We start from the raw sequence: 21,918 nt of genomic DNA on the forward strand, positions 1-21,918 counted from the left end.
ATCCTTATGTACATATTCTTTATCCCCTTACACTGTGTATAAGACAGTAGTTTTTTTGGAATTGTTAGTTAGATTACTTGTTCATTATTACTGCATTGTCGGAACTAGAAGCACAAGCATTTCGCTACACTCGCATTAACATCTGCTAACCATGTGTATGTGACAAATAAAATTTGATTTGATTTGATTTGATTTGATTTGATTTGATTTGAATATACGGGCATGCCAGGGCTTGTCTGTGTCTGCTGCTTCTACTGTATCTGCTGCTTCTACTGTATCTGCTGCTTCTACTGTATCTGCTGCTTCTACTGTATCTGCTGCTTCTACTGTATCTGCTGCTTCTACTGTATCTGCTGCTTCTACTGCGTCTGCTGCTTCTACTGTATCTGCTGCTTCTACTGTATCTGCTGCTTCTACTGTATCTGCTGCTTCTACTGTATCTGCTGCTTCTACTGTATCTGCTGCTTCTACTGCATCTGCTGCTTCTACTGTATCTGCTGCTTCTACTGTATCTGCTGCTTCTACTGTATCTGCTGCTTCTACTGTATCTGCTGCTTCTACTGCGTCTGCTGCTTCTACTGTATCTGCTGCTTCTACTGTATCTGCTGTTTCTACTCTATCTGCTGCTTCTACTGCGTCTGCTGCTTCTACTGCATCTGCTGCTTCTACTGTATCTGCTGCTTCTACTGTATCTGCTGCTTCTACTGTATCTGCTGCTTCTACTGTGGGTGTGTTCATAAATTCAATCTGGAGTGTGTGGTGGAACATTTCAAGATTATGTTATAATACTTTTATTGCATCAAATGGTTGTTTTATGCAATGGAATAGAGTATTCTGTTAACTATTGTGTGTGTGTGTTCTACTGAGGATGGGCCTCTGGGTGATAACACTGACAGGAAATGTACATGTAATTTGGGTGATAAAACCTAAAGAGCATTCCAGAGCATGAGTTAATGTTTCTTTTCTATACGGGGCCAGACACTGGTCTCTACGCAATGAAAACTGTTGACACAGCAGATACTGTCTGCTATGTATTATAGGTATCTTTCATACAAATCTTAACCTTGTTCCCCATTCTATATATCTGTTGTTCGTCATATAGGTTGAAAGGGGTGTATCTTGGCTATAAAATACCTTTGTACTTTTGTCTCGGGGCTCTCAACGAATCATCTGAGCGTGAATCGTCGACCAGCCATCATTATCGTAGAGCACTCAATCGATTCACTTTATATTTGTGCGTTGTATTGACCTGCTCCCTTATTAATAGGTGATTAAAGATTTAGTTTAAGTATTACTCTTACTTGTGTGATAAGTTTGTCTCTCCTCATTTGATAGTAAAGAAATTAACCACCACAAGTGCCAGAGTGCGTACTTGGCGTTCGTAAATTCAGAGCGTTGTCAGATTGTCCGTTCATAATTCACTCTGGATATCTACTCCGATTTCAGAGCACTCTAATTTGATTGTGCCAGAGCGAAGAATAACTGATGAATTTACTTTTGCCCTTAACGCGTGGCCCTTCAACCTTGAGCGCCTCTTTGCAGCTTCTACTGTGTCTGCTGCTGCTACGTCTCTGATACTAGAAGTACCCATTCCCTCACTTAGCTGCATCAAAACATCACTGCTATGAGCATTGTCCATTACCTAATGAACAATGAAGTGAAAAGGATGAAGTGAAAAACACCTGCTGACTCAAGTGCATGAGGATTATCCATCATCTTTCATTTTAGTGTGTTGATTCATAACGTTGTATATATTTTTTTGCAGTGATTTGAGATACAGAGAAAGGATGGCACCAAAGAGAAGTGCTGCCTCTTCCGCCAAAGTCACTGAAGCGGGTGGAAATAAGGTGAAGCAAGAGCCTGACACATCAAAGGATGCCTTTTCCTCTGCCATAGAGGCTCTGAATGTTGCAGGGCCACACCTTAAGGGCAAAAGTAAGGCTGATGAGCAATGCTTGCTGTCAGAACAGCATTCAGGAGAGGTGAGTTGGACATCATGTCATATCAAGGCACAAAGTAGACAATTTCTTGGGCTGCCTTTACCACCTATCAGACAAATGTATTGGGTACTATTTCAACTCAAATGTCCTCCTGTGGAGACATTATTTGACATTTTAGTCATTTAGAAGATGTTTCCATCCACATACAGTGAATTCGGAAAGTATTGACTTTTTCCACATTTGTTACGTTACAACCTTATTCTAAAAGGAATTAAATATTTTTTTCCCCTAATCAATCTACATACAAGACACAATAATGATGATGTAACGGCTTTCTTCCGTCGAAGGAGAGGAAGACCAAAATGCAGCATTGTTAGAGTTCATGTTTTTTAATAAGAAAACTAAACATGAACACAAATACAAAATAACAAATGTGGCAAAACCGAAACAGTCCTATCTGGTGCAGAGAACACAAAGACATGAAACAACCACCCACAAAACCCAACACAAAACAGGCTACCTAAATATGGTTCCCAATCAGAGACAATGACTAACACCTGCCTCTGATTGAGAACCATATCAGGCCAAACATAAAAATAGACAAACAACATAGAATGCCCACCCAGCTCACGTCCTGACCAACACTAAAACAAGGAAAACACACAATAACTATGATCAGAACGTCACAGTACCACCCCCAAGGTGTGGACTCCGACCGCACAACCTAAACCTATAGGGGAGGGTCTGGGTGGGCATCTGTCCGCAGTGGCGGCTCTGGCGCTGGACGTGGACCCCACTCCATCATTGTCTTAGTCCACCTCCGACCTTGGCCTAGGAACCCTAACAAAGGGCCCTGCTGGACTGAGGGGCCCCACTGGACTAAGGGGCAGCTCCGGACTGAGGTAGCTCAGGACTGAGGGGTAGCTCAGGACTGAGGGGTAGCTCAGGACTGAAGGGTAGCTCATGACCGAGGGGTAGCTCAGGACCGAGGGGTAGCTCAGGCCTGAGGGGTAGCTTAGGACTGAGAGGTAGCTCAGGACTGAGAGATAGCTCAGGCTGGTTGACGGCTCTGGCAGCTTCTGGCTGACTGACGGCTCTGGCGGATCCTGGCTGACTGACGGCTCTGGCGGATCCTGGCTGAATGGCGGCTCTGGCGGATCCCGGCTGACTGGCGGCTCTGGCGGATCCTGGCTGATTGGCGGCTCTGGCGGATCCTGCGGATCCTGGCTGACTGGCGGCTCTGGCGGATCCTGGCTGACTGGCGGCTCTGGCGGATCCTGGCTGACTGGCGGCTCTGGCGGATCCTGGCAGAAAGGCGGGAGACTCTGGCGGCTCTGGACAGGCGGGAGACTCTGGCGGCTCTGGACAGGCGGGAGACTCTGGCGGCTCTGGACAGGCGGGAGACTCTGGCGGCTCTGGACAGGCGGGAGACTCTGGCGGCTCTGGACAGGCGGGAGACTCTGGCGGCTCTGGACAGGCGGGAGACTCTGGCGGCTCTGGACAGGCGGGAGACTCTGGCGGCTCTGGACAGGCGGGAGACTCTGGCGGCCCTGGACAGGCGGGAGCCTCTAGCGGCTCTGGACAGGGGGAGACTCTAGCGGCTCTGGACAGGCGAGGCGCACTGTAGGCCTGGTGCGTGGTGCCGGCACTGATGGTACTGGGCCGAGGACACGCACCTCAGGGTGAGTGCGGGGAGGAGAAACAGGGAGTACTGGGCTCTGGACATGCACAGGAAGCCTGGTGCGGGGGGCTGCCACCGGAGGGCTGGTGCGTGTAGGTGGCACTGGATAGACCGGACCGTGCAGGCGCACTGGAGCTCTTGAGCACCGTGCCTGCCCAACCTTACCTGGTTGAATGCTCCCGGTCGCCCTGCCAGTGCGGCAAGGTGGAATAGCCCGCACTGGGCTATGCAGGCGAACCGGGGACACCATGCGTAAGACTGGTGCCATGTACGCCGGCCCAAGGAGACGCACTGGAGACCAGATGCGTAGAGCCGGCTTCATGGCACCTGGCTCGATGCCCACTCTAGCCCGGCCGATACGAGGAGCTGGTATGTACCGCACCAGGCTATGCAACAGCACTGGGGACACCGATGCGATCCACAGCATAACACGGTGCTTGCCCGGTCTCTCACGCCCTCCGGTAAGCACAGGAAGTTGGCACAGGTCTCCTACCTGGCTTCGTCACATTTCCTGTGTGCCTCCCCCAATACATTTTTGGTGCTGACTCTCGGGCTTCCATTCGCGCCGCCATGCTGCCTCCTCATACCAGCGCCTCTCCGCCTTCGCCGCCTCCCGCTCTTATTTGGGGAGGCGATATTCTCCTGGCTGTACCCAGGGTCCTTTACCGTCCAACTCGTCCTCCCATGTCCATTCCTCCTTGCGCTGCTCCTGCTGCCGCTGCCTGTCACCACGCCGCTTGGTCCTGTTGTGATGGGTGGTTCTGTAACGGCTTTCTTCAGTCGAAGGAGAGGAAGACCAAAATGCAGCGTGGTTAGAGTTCATGTTTTTTAATAAGAAAACTAAATATGAACACAAATACAAAATAACAAATATGGCAAAACCAAAACAGTCCTATCTGGTGCAGAGAACACACAGACAGGAGACAACCACCCACAAAACCCAACACAAAACAGGCTACCTAAATATGTTTCCCAATCAGAGACAATGACTAACACCTGCCTCTGATTGAGAACCATATCAGGCCAAACATAGGAATAGACAAACTAGACACACAACATAGAATGCCCACCCAGTTCACATCCTGACCAACACTAAAACAAGGAAAGCACACAAGAACTATGGTCAGAACGTGACAGATGAACCAAAAACAGGTTTTTAGACATTTTTGCTAATAAACATTTTTAAAAAATGATATCACATTTACATACAATACCAGTCAAAAGTTTGGACACGTCTACTCATTCAAGGGATTTTCTTTATTTTTTTACTATTTTCTACATTGTAGAATAATAGTGAAGGCATCAAAACTATGAAATTACACATTTGGAATCATGTTGTGACCAAAAAAGTGTTAAACAAATCAGAATATATTTTTGTTTTAGATATTTCAAAGTAGCCACCCTTTGCCTTGATGACAGCTTTGCACACTCTTGGCATTCTCTCAACCAGCTTCATGAGGTAGTCACCTGGAATGCATTTCAATTAACAGGTGTGTCTTGTTAAAAGTTAATTTGTGGAATTTCTTTCCTTTTCAATGCAATTGAGCCAATCAGTTGTGTTGTAACAATATAGGGGTGGTATGCAGAAGTTAGCCCAATTTGGTTAAAGACCAAGTCCATAATATGGCAAGAACAGCTCAAATAAGCAAAGAGAAACAACAGTCCATCATTACTTTAAGACATGAAGGTCAGTCAATATGTCAGTCAAAACTTTGAAAGTCTCTTCAAGTGCACTCGCAAAATCCATCAAGCGCTATGATGAAACTGGCTCTAATGTGGACCGCCACAGGAATGGAAGACCCAGCGATACCTCTGCTGCGGAGGATCAGTTCATCGGAGTTTCCAGCCTCAGAAATTGTGGCCCAAATAAATGCTTCACAGAGTTCAAGTAAAAAGGCTGGGCCTAATAGAGTGCATGAGGTCATAAGTTTTGTTTTGATTCCTATGGTGACGATGTAACAATATTTCCTGGTCTGTGGTGTGTTTATGAAATTGCTTATTCCAGTTACTAATAAGCATGCACCCATTTAGAAAATTACTGTAGAAACTGTTAAATCCCCTTGGATTGATGAGGACTTGACAAATGTGTATGGTTGAGATGTTGAGGCAAAAAAAAGGAAAATAAGTGTGGCTGCACAACCGATCGGCAAACTTACTGCAAATTGAGAAATCATGTGACTAAACTGAATAAAAATAATAAACTATTCTATGAAACAAAGATAAATTACATAAAGAATGATAATTAAAAAGCTTTGGACCACCTTAAATGAAATTTTGGGCTCCATTATTCATTGAATCAGATGGCTCATTCATATCAAAACCCACTGATATAGCCAACTACTTTAATGATTTTTTCATCAAACTTAGCCATTACATTCCAGCAACAAACACCAACACTACACATCCAAGTATAATTGACCAAATTATGAAAAACCAGCATTGTAATTTTGAATTCCGTAAATTGAGTATGGAAGAGGTGAAAAAAGTATTGTTGTCTATCAACAATGCCAAGCCACGGGGGTCTGACAACTTGGATGGAAAGATTTGGAGGATAATAGCAGATGATATTGCCACTCCTACTTGCCATATCTTCAATCTAAGCCTACTAGAAAGTGTGTGCCCTCAGGCTGAGAGGGAAGCTAAAGTCATTCTGCTATTTAAGAATATCAAGACCCTTTACTGGCTCAAATAACCGACCAATCAGCCTGTTACTAACCCTTAGTAAACTTTTGGAAAAATTGTGTTTGACCAGATACAATTACATTTTACTGTAAATAAATTGACAACAGACTTTTAGCATGCTCATGGGGAAGGACATTCAACAAACACAGCACTTACACAAATGACTGATGGTTGACTGAGAGAAATGTATGATTAAAAGATTGTGTGGGCTGTTTTGTTAGACTTCAGTGCGGCTTCTGACATTATCAATCATAGTCTGCTGTTGGAAAAATGTATGTGTTATGGCTTTACACCTCCTGCTATATTGTGGATAAAGAGTTACCTGTCTAACAGAACACAGAGGGTGTTCTTTAATGGAAACCTCTCTAGCATAATCCAAGTAGAATCAGGAATTCCCCAGGGCAGCTGTCTAAGCCCTTTACCTTTTTCAATCTTTACTAACGACATGCCACTGGCTTTGAGTAAAGCCATGACTCAACACTATACACGTCAGCTACTACAGCTACCACCCAAAATGGGTGGCATCAACATGTTTCAAAAACTAAAAGCACTGTATTTTGGACAAATCATTCACTAAACCCTAAACCTCATCTAAATCTTGTAATGAATAATGCGGAAATAGAGCAAGTTGAGGTGACTATACCGCTTGGAGTAACCCTGGATTGTAAACTGTCATGGTCAAACCATGTTGATACAACAGTAGCTAAGATGGGGAGAAGTCTGTCCATAATAATGCCCTGCTCTGCCTTCTTAACAACACTATCAACAAGGCAGGTCCTGCAGGCCTTAGTTTTGTCGCACCTGGACAACTGTTCAGTCGTGTGTTAGCTGCCACAAAATTACGATTGGCTCAGACTAGGGCAGCACGGTTGGCCCTTAACTTCACTAGGGTAGGGGGCAGCATTCGGAATTTTGGATGAAAAGCGTGCCCAAAGTAAACTGCCTGCTACTCAGGCCCAGAAGCTAGGATATGCATATAATTGGTAGATCTGGATAGAAAACACTCTAATGTTTCCAAAACTGTTAAATTCATGTCTGTGAGTATAACAGAACTGATATGGCAGGTGAAAACCTGAGGAAAATCCATCCACAAAGTACTATTATTTTGAAAGTCTGTTTTTCCATTGAAAGCCTATCCACCATACAAAGACTTAGGACCCAGTTCACAATCTCTATGGCTTCCTCTACATGTGGCCAGTCTTTAGACATTGTTTCAGGCTTTTACTCTGAAAAATTAGGGAGATACAGCACTTTCAGTGAGAGGACAGTGGAAATTTCCAGACATGAGTCCAGCACACGATCGGGAGAGCGCCTTTCCTGTTTCTCCTTTTCTATTGATGAAGCTTTTGTCCAGTTGAAATATGATTGATTATTTATGGCAAAAACAACTTGAGGATTGATTTTAAACATCGTTTGACATGTTTCTATGAACTTTTATGGTACTTTATTGATTTTTCGTCTGTCTGTTGTGACCGTGCTTTGTTCCAATGGATTGCTGAACAAAACGCACCATCAAAACTGAGGTTTTTGGACATAAAGAGGGACATTATTGAACAAAACAAACATTTATTGAGTAACATGGAGTCTTCGGAGTGCAACCATATGAAGATCATCAAAGATAAGTGATACATTTTATTGCTATTTCTGACTTTTGTTACTCTTCTTGGCTGCTAACTGTTTGTAATGATTTGTCTGCTGGGTGCTGTTCTCAGATAATCGTATGGTTTGCTTTCGCCGTAAAGCCTTTTTGAAATCTGACACAGTGGTTGGATTAACAAGAATTTTATCTTTAAGCTGGTGTATAACATTTGTATCTTTTATGTATGTTTTTTATGAGAATTTCTGTTTTGTTGAGTTTCATGCTCTGCAATTTCACCGGATGTTGTTTGAGACAGTGGATTATTGAACAAAACACGCTAACAAAATGGATGATTTTGGATATAAACATGGACTTTATCGAACAAAACAAACATTTATTGAGTAAATGGGAGTTTTGTGTGCAAACATTTGAAGATCATCAAAGGTAAGTGATTAATTTTATCACTATTTCTGACTTGTGTAACTCCTCTACTTGGCTTGTTACTGTTTGTAATGATTTGTCTGCTGGGTGCTGTTCTCAGATAATCGCATAATCGCATGGCCAACATCACTGGATGTTAGCCAGGTGGGAGCGTCCCACACCCCCTAGTGAGGTTAAATGTACATGGAGTGCTAACATTAATAATATGCATGTCAATCTCATGTCTCAAAGTGGAGGAGAGATTGACTTCATCACTACTTGTTTTTGTAATAAGTGTTGACAAACTGAATGCACTGAGCGGTCTGTTTAAACTGCTGGCACATGGCTCGGACAGCCATGCATACTCCACAAGACAGGCCACCAGCGTCTCTTCACAAGTCCAGAACAGACTATGGGAAGTGCACAGTACTACATAGAGCCATGACTACATGGAACTCTATTCCACATCAGGTATCTGATGCAAGAAGTAGAATCTGATTTTTTTTTTTAAATACACCTTATGGAACAGCGGGTACTGTGAAGAGACACACACACGCAGGTAGAGACACATACACACACACACACACACGCTAGCACACGCACTTTACACATACGTACATTATAATATTGTTGTATGGTGGTATTATACATGTTGTATTGTAGATATGTAGTGGTGTAATAATGTTATATGATGTACTGTTTTATCTTTTGCTTTATGTGTGATGTAAGTCTCATTTGGACCCCAGGAATAATTTCTGCTGTCTTGGCAACAGCTAATGGGGATCCCAAATAAATACAAATAAAACACTTTGTAATGCTGTAAGTGAGGTCACTTACATCTCCTGGACTGTATATGCTGCATACAGTTATAGAGGTTTCAAAAGACCAATGTACTGCTGTGTGTGTTACTCATTCATATGTAGCAGATTCTGAGAAACTGTCACTAGCTATAGGCATTTGACTTAATGATTTGTTTGATCAGCCTTGCAGTCACATCAGTAGGACAGACTGTGCAGTGCAGTAGATGAATGGGTAGTCAGGTAGCCTAGCGATTAAGAGCGCCGGGCTGTAACCGTAAGGCTGCTGGTTTGTATCCCGGAGCCGTCCAGGTGAAAAATCTTACGACGTGCCCTTGAGTACATCACTTAATCCTAATTGCTCCTGTAAGTTGCTCTTGATATAGGGGTGTCTAATAAAATCTAATGTGCCAACATGACCTAAATCATGTTCCTCCCCAATAGGTGTATGAAGATTATGACTGTATGCTGAATCAGACCAACATTGAAAATAACAGCAATAAGTTTTATGTCATTCAAGTGTTGAATACAGGCGCCTGTTACTACTGCTGGACCAAATGGGGGAGAGTGGTAAGCTTCATTTCAGACAAAGACAAGATGGTAGTTTGCTACACATTCCTGTGTCAACTTTAGTAAATCTACATTTCTTTGATTACTTTAATTAATATACTAAACTATTCACCGGTTGAGCATCTAGGATTGAAGCACGAAATCCTTTCTCCTCACCTACAGGGAGAAATAGGCCAGTCAAAACTATCAGTCCCCTATGCCAGCCCAGACAAAGCCATCAAAGACTTTGAGAAGAAGTTCACAGACAAGACGAAGAACAGCTGGAAGGAGCGGGACAACTTTGTGTCTCGCCCGGGGAAGTACACCCTGATAAAGGTGGATGGAGGCCAGGATGCAGAGGTCAAGGTAACAGTGGTGTGCTAGGGACTAAGTGCTGCTAAGGACTCTGATACATAGTCAGACTGCTTCTTTGACTCATTATTGCTTCACTGTGTCAATTATAGCATGCTCTCGTCTGGCTTTTGCAGGTGGACAATGTTGAGGGGAAGATTGTCAAGGGGACCCAAAACATTCTGCCTTGCACCCTGAATAACCCCACACAGAAGCTCATCCATCTAATATTTAGCAACGACATGTTCAAAAAGGCCATGGAGTGCATGGACCTGGGTGAGTGTCAATCTTAGTCCAACACACCACCTTTAACGCTACAGCACTGAAACAACCCTCTGTTCCTCAGTCATTAAGCCTGGGTGGGGTCTGTCTATGTACACATGTTCTATTAAGTAACATACCTGTTTGACTGAACTGTTTGTTGTATTGTATTCTACCCTCAGTGGAATTATATACCTGCCTTGGCTGTTCAACTGAAGTCTCTGTGATCAAAGAGGTATCCTAAATCATTAACTAGAGTCATTTAAGTAGAGGGTAAAGCCTGGCGATCTGGAGATAAATGTCTAATCCATCTAAAACCCAGTCTGCCTGATCAATAATGTAAATGGCGCCTGACTGTACAATTGACTGATTTGGACCGAAGCTTATTCAGCTGTATTGTGAGTTCCCCAACAACCACATTGACCAATGTAGAGGAAAGCAGTCAACATAGAGCTATAAAAAACGTGTCTAACATATGAACTTAGACAGAGCGGTAATATGTGTATAATCATCATCTCTTCCCTGGTTCTTCCCACCAGACATAAAGAAGATACCCTTGGGGAAGCTGAGCAAGCTGCAGATCACGAAGGGCTTTAAAGTGCTGGAGGAGATTGAGGGAGCTATGAACGCCAGCCAGACCAGCAGGGCCAAACTGGAGGAGCTCTCCTCCAAGTTCTTCACCATCATCCCACACATCTTTGGACGCAAAAGGCCCCCGGTCATCGACAGCTCTGAGATCATAGAGAAGAAGAAGGAGATGCTTCTGGTGAGATCTACTTAATCAACTTGTACTTTGTGGAATGACATTGATATTGGTCAGTACTATTTAGGGCCAAAAGTTTTTTTTATAGCCTACAAAGACACAGAGTTTTGGTAATAGGTAAAACTCCTGGCCATAATAATGAGTCATTTTTTTCCAGGCCTGGTTCCATCTCTCCCTCCTTCTGCTGTTCCCTGCAGGTGCTGGCTGATATAGAGATAGCCCAAGACCTGAAGGCTGAGACTGAGAAGACCCAGGAGCTGATGGAGGTAGAGAAAGTACCTCATTCACTGGACCAGAACTATCTGTCTCTCAACTGCAAACTCTGTCTACTAGAAAGAGAAACACAGGAATTCAAGGTACTGTGGCCTCTAATGGAAGTTTAATTTTATACAAACACGGCTGTATTGTTGTAGATGTAAAAATCATAGTCATACAAATCTTTAGGGATACTGATTGTAAGACGGAAACGGAGAAGATGGCTGACGTTTTACGTGCCCCTAACCGTTTGTGTTTTTTTGTTGTTTTTTTGCGTTATTTGTAACTTATTTATTTACTCATGTTGTACATAATGTTGGTGCTACTGTCTCTTATGACCGAAAATAACTTCTGGACATCAGAACAGTGATTACTCACCACGAACTGGCAGAAGGTTTTTTTTCCTTTAACGAGTCCGACGAGCCCGACGTGAACGACATACTGCTTTCCCAGGAACAGGCCCAAATCCCACCATTTGCTTGAAGAGACAACAGCGAAAAAGAGGACGGAGGTCGGGCTGCCTTCTGAGAATTTGTAGGCGATCGAATAAACCCCTGCCTTCTGTTCTACTAGCTAACGTGCAATCATTGGAAAATAAAATCAATGACCTACGAGGAAGATTAAACTACCAATGGGACATTAAAAACTGCAATATCTTATGTTTGGGTGGCGGACTATTAAAATATGTAAACAACACGATATATAAGGAAGTTTCGAGGTTTTGCTCGCTTGAGGTGGAAACTCATGATAAGCTGTAGACCACACTATCTATGTAGAGAGTTTTCATCTGTATTTTTTGTAGCTGTCTACATACCACCACAGACCGATGCTGGCACTGAGACCGCACTCAATGAGCTGTATTCCGCCATAAGCAAACAGGAAAACGCTCATCCAGAGGCGGCCCTCCTAGTGGCAGGGGACATTAATGCAGGGAAACTTAAATCTGTTTTTCCAAATTTCTATCAGCATGTTAAATGTGCAACCAGAGAGAAAAAAACTCTAGACCACCTTTACTCTACACACAGAGACGAGTACAAAGCTCTCCCTTGTCCTCCATTTGGCAAATCTGACCATAATTCTATCTTCCTGCTTACAAGCAAAAATTACAGCAGGAAGCACCAGTGACTCGGTCAATAAAAAAGTGGTCAGATGAAGCAGATGCTAAGCTACAGGACTGTTTTGCTAGCACATACTGGAATATGTTCCGGGATTCTTCCTATGGCATTGAGGAGTACACCACATCAGTCATTGGCTTCATCTATAAGTGCATCGATGACATCGTCCCAACATATTCCAGTACATTCCCCAACCAGAGGCCATGGATTACGGGCAACATCCGCACTGCCGCATTTAAGGAGCGTGACTCTAACCCGGAAGCTTATAAGAAATCCCACTATGCCTTCCGACGTACCATCAAACAGGCAAAGCGTCAATTCAGGACTAAGAGGTTCTACAGCTGCACCATCGAGAGCACCCTGGTTGCATCACTACCTGGTATGGCAACTGCTCAGCCTCTGACCACAAGGCACAACAGAGGGTAGTGCGTATGGCCCAGTACATCACTGGGGCCAAGCTTCCTGCCATCTAGGATCTCTATACCAGGCGGTGTCAGAGGAAGGCCCTAAAAACTGTCAGACTCCAATCATAAACTGTTCTCTCTGCTACCGCATGGCAAGCGGTACCGGAGCGCAAAGTCTAGGTCCATGTGGCTGCTAAACAGCATCTACCCCCAAGTCATAATACTCCTCAACATCTAATCAAATGGCTACTAAGACTATTTGCATTGCCCCACCTCCCCCTTTTACGCCACTGCTACTCTATTATTATCTATGCATAGTCACTTTAATAACTCTATCTACATGTACATATTACCTCAGTTACCTTGACTAACCGGTGCCCCCGCACATTGACTCTGTACCGTTACCCCCTGTATATAGTCTCGCTATTGTTATTTTACTGCTGCTCTTTAACTACTAGTTACTTTTATTTCTTATTCATATTTTTTTAACTGCATTGTTGGTCGGGGGCTTTTAAGTAAGCATTTCACTGTCAGGTCTACACCTGTTGTATTCGGCGCATGTGACTAATACAATTTGATTTGGTCCTATTTTGTGACATACAGTGGGGCAAAAAAGTATTTCGTCAGCCACCAATTGTGCAAGTTCTCCCACTTAAAAAGATGAGAGAGGCCTGTAATTTCCATCATAGGTACATTTCAACTATGACAGACAAAAGGAGAAAAAAAATCCAGAAAATCACATTGTAGGATTTTTAATGAATTTATTTGCAAATTATGATGGAAAATAAGTATTTGGTCACCTACAAACAAGCAAGATTTCTGGCTCTCACAGACCTGTAACTTCTGTTTTAAGAGGCTCCTCTGTCCTCCACTCGTTACCTGTATTAATGGCACCTGTTTGAACTTGTTATCAGTATAAAAGACACCTGTCCACAACCTCAAACAGTCACACTCCAAACTCCACTATGGCCAAGACCAAAGAGCTGTCAAAGGACACCAGAAACAAAATTGTAGACCTGCACCAGGCTGGGAAGACTGAATCTGCAATAGGTAAGCAGCTTGGTTTGAAAAAATCAACTGTGGGAGCAATTATTAGGAAATGGAAGACATACAAGACCACTGATAATCTCCCTCGATCTGGGGCTCCACGCAAGATCTCACCCCGTGGGGTCAAAATGATCACAAGAACGGTAACCAAAAATCCCAGAAACACACAGGGGGACCTAGTGAATGACCTGCAGAGAACTGGGACCAAAGTAACAAAGCCTACCATCAGTAACACATTACGCCGCCAGGGACTCAAATCCTGCAGTGCCAGACGTGTCCCCCTGCTTAAGCCAGTACATGTCCAGGCCTGTCTGAAGTTTGCTAGAGAGCATTTGTATGATCCAGAAGAAGATTGGGGGAATGTCATATGGTCAGATGAAACCAAAATATAACTTTTTGGTAAAAACTCAACTCGTCGTGTTTGGAGGACAAAGAATGCTGAGTTGCATCCAAAGAACACCATACCTACTGTGAAGCATGGGGGTGGAAACATCATGCTTTGGGGCTGTTTTTCTGCAAAGGGACCAGGGCGACTGATCCGTGTAAAGGAAAGAATGGGGCCATGTATCGTGAGATTTTGAGTGAAAACCTCCTTCCATCAGCAAGGGCATTGAAGATGAAACGTGGCTGGGTCTTTCAGCATGACAATGATCCCAAACACACCGCCCGGGCAACGAAGGAGTGGCTTCGTAAGAAGCATTTCAAAGTCCTGGAGTGGCCTAGCCAGTCTTCAGATCTCAACCCCATAGAAAATCTTTGGAGGGAGTTGAAAGTCCGTGTTGCCCAGCAACAGCCCCAAAACATCACTGCTCTAGAGGAGATCTGCATGGAGGAATGGGCCAAAAATACCAGGAACAGTGTGTGAAAACCTTGTGAAGACTTAAAGAAAACGTTTGACCTCTGTCATTGCCAACAAAGGGTATATAACAAAGTATTGAGATAAACTTTTGTTATTGACCAAATACTTATTTTCCACCATAATCTGCAAATAAATAAATTAAAAATCCTACAATGTGATTTTCTGGATTTCTTTCTTCTCATTTTGTCTGTCATAGTTGAAGTGTACCTATGATGAAAATTACAGGCCTCTCTCATCTTTTTAAGTGGGAGAACTTGCACAATTGGTGGCTGACTAAATACTTTTTTGCCCCACTGTAAATGCATTATAGGGGACTCTTTACTGAGACAAAATTATATACAATATTCTTCTCTGTATTCGAAAGTAAATGTTGAGCTTCCATTGTATTTTCGTTCTTGTCTAATTTAAAGGTAATTGAGAAATACCTGAAGGCCACTGTACATAGCCACAGCCAGCCAAAGATTATAGATGTCTGGGAGGTAGAGAGTGAGACTGAGGTGAGTAACACATGACACTACTCCAGCAAAATAATGTTAGCATGTAATACAGAACGAATTTGTATTGATTTATTACTTATTTGTTGTGAGCTTGATTCTTGTAATGAAGTTGAGAATCAATTTATTTTGGCTTAAATGTACATACAGGTTCCTCTTATAGTGCGTTAGGTCACGGATTCTGTTCTCCTATCTGCATATCTGTGTGTGGGCATTGTTTTCGCCAGGCGGAGCGGTTCAGGGAGAATGACAACCTGGGGAACCGGCGTCTGCTGTGGCACGGCACCAACTTGGCAATGGTTGCGGTCATCTTGAAAGGTGGCCTATATAGTCACTTCATGCCCCAGTCAGGGGGCTGCGCAGGCAGGGGCATCTACTTTGCCTCGGAGATCAGCAACTCTTCTAATTACAGTGAGGTTCTACCCCTGCGTTATAGGGCATTTGGAAAGTATTCAGACCCCTTGACTTTATTCACATTTTGTTATGTTACAGCCTTATTCTAAAATTGATTTTTTTTAAACTACATTTTGCTCATCTAGCCACACTCTATACCCCAAAATGAAGAAGCAAAAACGTTTATTTATTTATTTTTGCAACGTATAAAAAAAACCTGAAATAATACATTTACATAAGTATTCAGACCCTTTACTCAGTACTTGTTGAAGCACCTTTTGCAGCTATTATAGCCTCACATCTTCTTGGGTATGACCCTACAAGCTTGGCACAACTTTATTTGGAGAGTTTCTCCCATTCTTCTCTGCAGATCCTGTCAAGCTCCGTCAGGTTAGCACAGCTATTTTCAGGTCTCTCCAGAGAGACACTCAAGGACATTCCAAGACCTGTCCCGAAACCAATCCTGTGATTTCTTGGCTGTGTGTTTCCATTGATCATGCTTGATATTATTCTATAACTTGATTGGAGTCCACCTGTGGTAAATTCAATTGATTGGACATGATTTGGAAAGGCACACACCTGTCTATATAAGGTCCCACAGTTGACAGTGCATGTCAGACCAAAAACCAAGCCATGAGGTCGAAGAAATTGTCCGTAGAGCTCCAAGACAGGATTGTGTCAAGGCACAGATCTGTGGAGTGGTACCCAAAATATTTCTGCAGCACTGAAGATCCCCAAGAACACAGTGGCCTCCCTCATTCTTAAATGAAAGAAGTTTGGAGAGCTGGCTAAGATCTGACCGCCCGGCCAAACTGAGCAATCGGGGAACAAGGGCCTTGGTCAGGGAGGTGACCAAGAACCCGATGGTCACTCTACCAGAGCTTCAGAGTTCCTCTGTGATGATGGGAGAACCTTCCAGAAGGACAACCATCTCTGCAGCACTCCACCAATCAGGCCTTTATGGTAGAGTGGCCAGACAGCTCACTTGGAGTTTGCCAAAAGGCAAGATATGATAAACAAGAATCTCTGGTCTGATGAAACCAAGATTGAACACTTTGGCCTGAATGCAAAGCATCATGTCTGGAGTAAACCTGGCACCATCCTTACAATGAAGCATGGTTGTGGCAGCATCATGCTGTGGGGATGTTTTTCAGTGGCAGGGACTGGGAGACTAGTCAGGATTGAGGGAAAGATTAAAGGAGCAAAGCACAGAGATATCCTTGATGAAAACCTGCTCAGGACCTCAGACTGGGGCAAAGCTTGACCTTCCAACAGGACAACGACCCTAAGCACACAGCCAAGAATAAGCAGGAATGGCTTCGGGACAAGTCTCTGAATGTCCCTGAGTGACCCAGCCAGAGCCGATAGAACATCTCTGGAGAGACCTGAAAATAGCTGTGCAGCAACGCTCCCATACAACCTGACTGAGCTTGAGAGGATCTGCAGAGAAGAATGGTAGAAACTCCCCAAATACAAGTCTGCCAAGCTTGTAGCGTCATACAAACGAAGACTCAAGGCTGTAATCACTGCCAAAGGTTCTTTAACAAAGTACTGAGTAAAGGGTCTGAATACTTATACGAATGTGATATTTTCTGTTTTTGCTTTGATATTATGGGTATTATGTGTAGACAAACGAGGGGAATTTAAAAAAATACATTTTTTAATAAGTCTAATGTGGGAAAAGTCAAGTGGTCTGAATACTTTCTGAATTCGCTATATATCTGAGAGATATTAGAAAGATCAGGAAATCATTTTTGGGTGTGGCAGACCAGGGGGTTTGGTCAAGATGTTTACACAGATCATGAGGAATGCTTTTCCAACCGTATTGATTGAGTTCCCACATTTGCTGAGCACTTGTTGGCTGTTTTTCCTTCACTCATCCCAACCCACCTCAATTTGGTTGAGGTTTGATGATTGTGGAGGCCAGGTCATCTGATGCAGCACTCCATCACTCTCCTTCTTGGTCAAATAGCCCTTACACAGCCTGGAGGTGTGTTTTGGGTCATTGTCCTGTTGAAAAACAAATGATAGTCCCGCTATGTGCAAAACAAATGGGATTAGGTATCACTGCAGAATGCTTGTTAGGTTTGCCTTGAATTCTAAATAAATCACTGACAGTGTCATCAGCAAAGCACCCTCACACCATCACACCTCCTCCACCATGCTTCACGGTGGGAACCACACATGCAGAGATCATCTACTCTGCGTCTCACAAAGACACGGTGGTTGGTGCCAAAAATCTCAAAATTTGGACTCATCAAAGCAAAGGACAGATATCCTCCAGTCTAATGTCTGTTTCTCATGTTTCTTGGTCCAAGCTAGTCTCTTCTTATTATTGGTGTCCTTTAGTAGTGGTTTCTTTGCAGCAATTCGACAACCAAGGCCGGATTCACACAGTCTCCTCTGAACAGTTGATGTTGAGATGTGTCTGTTACTTGAACTATGTGAAGCATTTATTTGGGCCGAATCTGAGGAGCAGTTAACTCTGAAGAACTTATCCTCTGCAGCAGAGGTAACCCTGGGTCATCCTTTCCTGTGGTGGTCGTCATGAGAGCCAGTTTCTTCATAGCGCTTGGTGGATTTTGAACGACTGCATTTGAAGAACTTTCACAGTTCTTGAAACTTTATGTATTGATTGACCTTCATGTCTTAAAGTAGTGATGGACTGATGTTTCACTTTACTTATTTGAGCTGTTCTTAACATAATATGGACTTGGTCTTTTACCAAATAGGGCTGTCTTCTGTATACCACACCGACCTTGTTACAACACAACTGACTGGCTCAAACTCATTAACCTCTCTGCGCACCGAACCCGTTAGCGGGATTAAATTCGACAACATACGGTGATCGCTACATAAATAGTCATATTAAACATTCATGAAAATACAAGTGTCACATTGGTCGAAAGCCTAGAATCTTGCTAATCCAACTGTGTTGTCAGATTTAAAAAAGGATTTACTGCGAAAGAATACGATGCGATTATCTGAGAACAAAGCCCCATGAAAAAAAATGTTTCAACACAGGCGTAACAACATCACAAATTGCAATAAAATAAATAGTTTACCTTTTGACAATCTTCCTCTGCTTGCAATCCCAATGCTCGTTGTTACACAATGAATGGTCTTTTGTTTGATAAAATCCATTTTTATAGCCTAACACAAAACATTTTGTGAAACGCTTGTGTCGTGAATTCCGTCTCATTCCATTTTCGACGACACATTCGATATCAATAAACACACTAAATGTGCCTTTATCCAGTCATGTTTGATTTCATTGCAATCAACTGGTTTGTTTGTAACACAACCAAACGTGATGGGTAATTTCGCAGGACGTATTGACTGAAAGAAACTGATTTGAAGACCGATTTGTGCACCAATGATATGACCGCTGTTTCGTTGATTGACTGTATTTTAACCCAATGACTACTGATCGTCTTGAAATCTAGCTGAGTAGATAGCCAATGACCTAAATGGCAATATGTAATGTTTGTGTTGGAAGACCATCCCATGTAGTAAACTCTAGCGTAAAGAGGGTCATTCGCCATTGAAGATTCATACCGGAAGGAGCCACGCATGTTACGCACAGCATTATTTTGGTAAAGCGCATCTTCAGCTGTTTATATATCAATCAGTATGGCGACTAAGTCAGGGAAAGCTAAATCTAAGTCTAGATATACAGATGTACACACAATTTTAGAAGAAATGGATCGGGAAAGTGAGACAGAGATTGTTGGAGGACGATTCATTTAGCGATTCCCAAATGGAGGAATATTTTTTGAACAGAGAGGACATCGTATTGGACTGGTAAGTTCTTCTCATGCTAATGCCGTTGTTTGAAATTAATAATATCAAATATTATTTGTGATTTTTAAAATTTTAGTAGCAATATATATAAATGTAATGTGTTTTCTTTTAAAATGAAACCAAGAATATGCATATCCTTGGTAATGGGCCTGAGCTACAGGCAGTTAGATTTGGGTATGTCTTCAGGTCGAAAATTGAAAAAAGTAGTGGGGTAGCTGTAAATTTAAAAAATGTAATTTTAACAAAGGCACACCTGTTAATTGAAATTAATTCCATGTGACTACCTCATGACGCTGGTTGGGATAATGCCAGTAGTGTGCAATGCTGTCATCAAGGCAAAGGTGGCTATTTTGAAAAATCTCAAATATAAAATATATTTGATTTGTTTAACACTTTTTTGGTTACTACATGATTCCATATTTGTTGTTTCGTAGTTTTGATGACTTCACTGTTATTATTATTATTATTATGTAGAAAATAGTAAAAAAAAAATAAAAAAAACTCTGTAATGAGTTTTGACTGGTACTGTATGTGTTCATGAGAGGGGTCATATTAGTGTGTTGCCCAAACTGTTCAGATGCAACAGACTTAATTAGCAAATTGGCGGTAGAGACTTCAGACGAGTTCCTGGATGCTTGTGGTGGTTGAGGGCCTTATCTTTCCATGGAGGGTTCATAATAGCTTTTGTCGGCCAAACCGTGGAGACGCTACAGACATTTTCGTGAGAAGACTGATTTTCGGGATGTCTACTGGTCAGACAAACACTGCAGTAGCTCTGCCACCTTTCACCACAGGTGGGGATGACCAACAACGGATGTCGGGGATTGAGACACAGCCCATGCAAAAAAAAACATATTTCTAGCTTATTATGCTAATTTGATTCCCGCAGGGGCACGGACATCGACTCTGGGCGGTTAAAAGGACCTCCCTTAAAGCCATGTCTCTGTGTCCTGTCTCTGTGTAGTGCATACATCTGAAGGCATCGAGGTGATGTTTCTGAATGAGGTGGTGCTAGGGAAGGAGCACACCAACACGAAGGATGACAGCTCCCTGATGAAGGCTCCTGATGGCTACGACAGCGTGGTGGCTCGAGGACAGGTGGAACCAGGTACAGCACCACCACTCACAGCTCACTTCTGGTCTAATAGCAACTCACTCCCTTACCCTGGTGACAAAATCCATTCACTGTTATTGTCTCAGCCATGGCCAGTCTGTCTCTATATACACTGTTTAAAAGTTTGGGGTCACTTAGAAATGTCCTTGTTTTTGAAAGAAAAGCACATTTTTTTGTCCATTTAAAATAACATCAAATTGATCAGAAATACAGTGTAGACATTGTTCATGTTCTAAATTACTTGTCCTCTTGCTCAGTTGTGCACTGGGGCCTTTCACTCTTTCTATTCTGGTTAGAGACAGTTTGTGCTGTTCTGTGAAGGGAGTATTACACAGCGTTGTACGAGATCTTCAGTTTCTTGGCAATTTCGCACATGCAATAGCCTTCACTTCTCAGAACAAGAATAGACTGACGAGTTTCAGAAGAAGGTACTTTGTTTCTGGCCATTTTGAGCCTGTCATCAAATCCACAAATGTTGATGCTCCAGATACTCAACTAGTCTAAAGAAGGCCAGTTTTATTGCTTCTTTAATCAGGACAGCATTTTTCAGCTGTGCTAACATAATTGCAAAAGGGTTTTCTAATGATCAATTAGCCTTTTAAAATGATAAACTTGGATTAGCTAACACCATGTGCCATTGGAAAACAGGAATGATGGTTGCTGATAATGGGCCTCTGTACGCCTATGTAGATATTTCATAAAAAATCAGACGTTTCAAGCTACAATAGTAATTTACAACATGAACACTGTATTTCTGATCAATTTGATGTTATTTAAATGGACAATTTTTTTTATTTTCTCTCAAAAACAAGGACATTTCTAAGTGAGCCCAAACTTTTGAACGGTAGTGTACGCTCTAATGAAGTGGTCACTGTATTTCTAAACATCTGGTAGATGGTCAGACAATATCCAGAAGAAGGCATCAGTATGGTTGTGTAGTCAACACTGTTGTATTGTTTCAGACCCGTCCAAGGACATCTTCCTGACACTGGATGGTAAGCAGGTGGCTGTGTCTCAGGGTAAACCCACCAAGCAGCCCCAGTACAAGGACAGCTACTTCTGCAACAGCGAGGACCTGGTCTACAAGGGAAACCAGTGTCGCATCCGCTACCTGCTGGAGCTCAAGTTTTAACTGGAGAGAAGGAGGGAGGGAGGAGGCACCTATGCATTCTAGGAGATGGTATTATTCAAGTAATTAAAGTTTTTGTTATTAATAGACACCTCTGTCACTGTGTGCAATATCCAACCAAAGTTCCCTATAATATCATATATATACTCTGTGCCTTATCCTTTATAGTATCCTAACAGGTTTTGAGTGAACAGTCTTCCATGGTCTATTGCAGTGGTTCCCAAACTTTTTATTGTCCAGTACCCCTTCAAACATTTAACCTCCAGCTGCGTACTCCCTCT

At 42.8% G+C, this 21,918-nt stretch overlaps 1 protein-coding gene across 1 annotated transcript; it reads left to right on the forward strand.

Moving 5' to 3' along the window:
- Positions 1–222: 222 nt before the first annotated feature.
- On the forward strand, positions 223–21,915 carry LOC112262836 (protein mono-ADP-ribosyltransferase PARP3-like). Its single transcript, XM_042305180.1, has 9 exons — positions 223–724; positions 9,758–10,014; positions 10,137–10,275; positions 10,800–11,026; positions 11,221–11,379; positions 15,114–15,200; positions 15,425–15,608; positions 20,359–20,502; positions 21,471–21,915. Exons 1-9 carry the CDS (start codon positions 223–225, stop codon positions 21,638–21,640), a joined length of 1,869 nt encoding a protein of 622 aa, XP_042161114.1. The 3' UTR covers positions 21,641–21,915.
- Positions 21,916–21,918: the final 3 nt, after the last annotated feature.

The sequence above is a fragment of the Oncorhynchus tshawytscha genome, linkage group LG02 (genome assembly GCF_018296145.1).
Source record: "Oncorhynchus tshawytscha isolate Ot180627B linkage group LG02, Otsh_v2.0, whole genome shotgun sequence".
NCBI classification, from domain to species: domain Eukaryota; kingdom Metazoa; phylum Chordata; class Actinopteri; order Salmoniformes; family Salmonidae; genus Oncorhynchus; species Oncorhynchus tshawytscha.

Excerpts from the sequence above, each read along its gene's own strand:
- LOC112262836 (XM_042305180.1), top strand. The coding sequence starts at position 223 with ATGCCAGGGCTTGTCTGTGTCTGCTGCTTCTACTGTATCTGCTGCTTC. Across the intron at positions 10,015-10,136 it reads GCCAGGATGCAGAGGTCAAG|GTGGACAATGTTGAGGGGAA; the intron begins GTAACAGTGGTG and ends TGGCTTTTGCAG. Across the intron at positions 11,027-11,220 it reads AGAAGAAGGAGATGCTTCTG|GTGCTGGCTGATATAGAGAT; the intron begins GTGAGATCTACT and ends TGTTCCCTGCAG.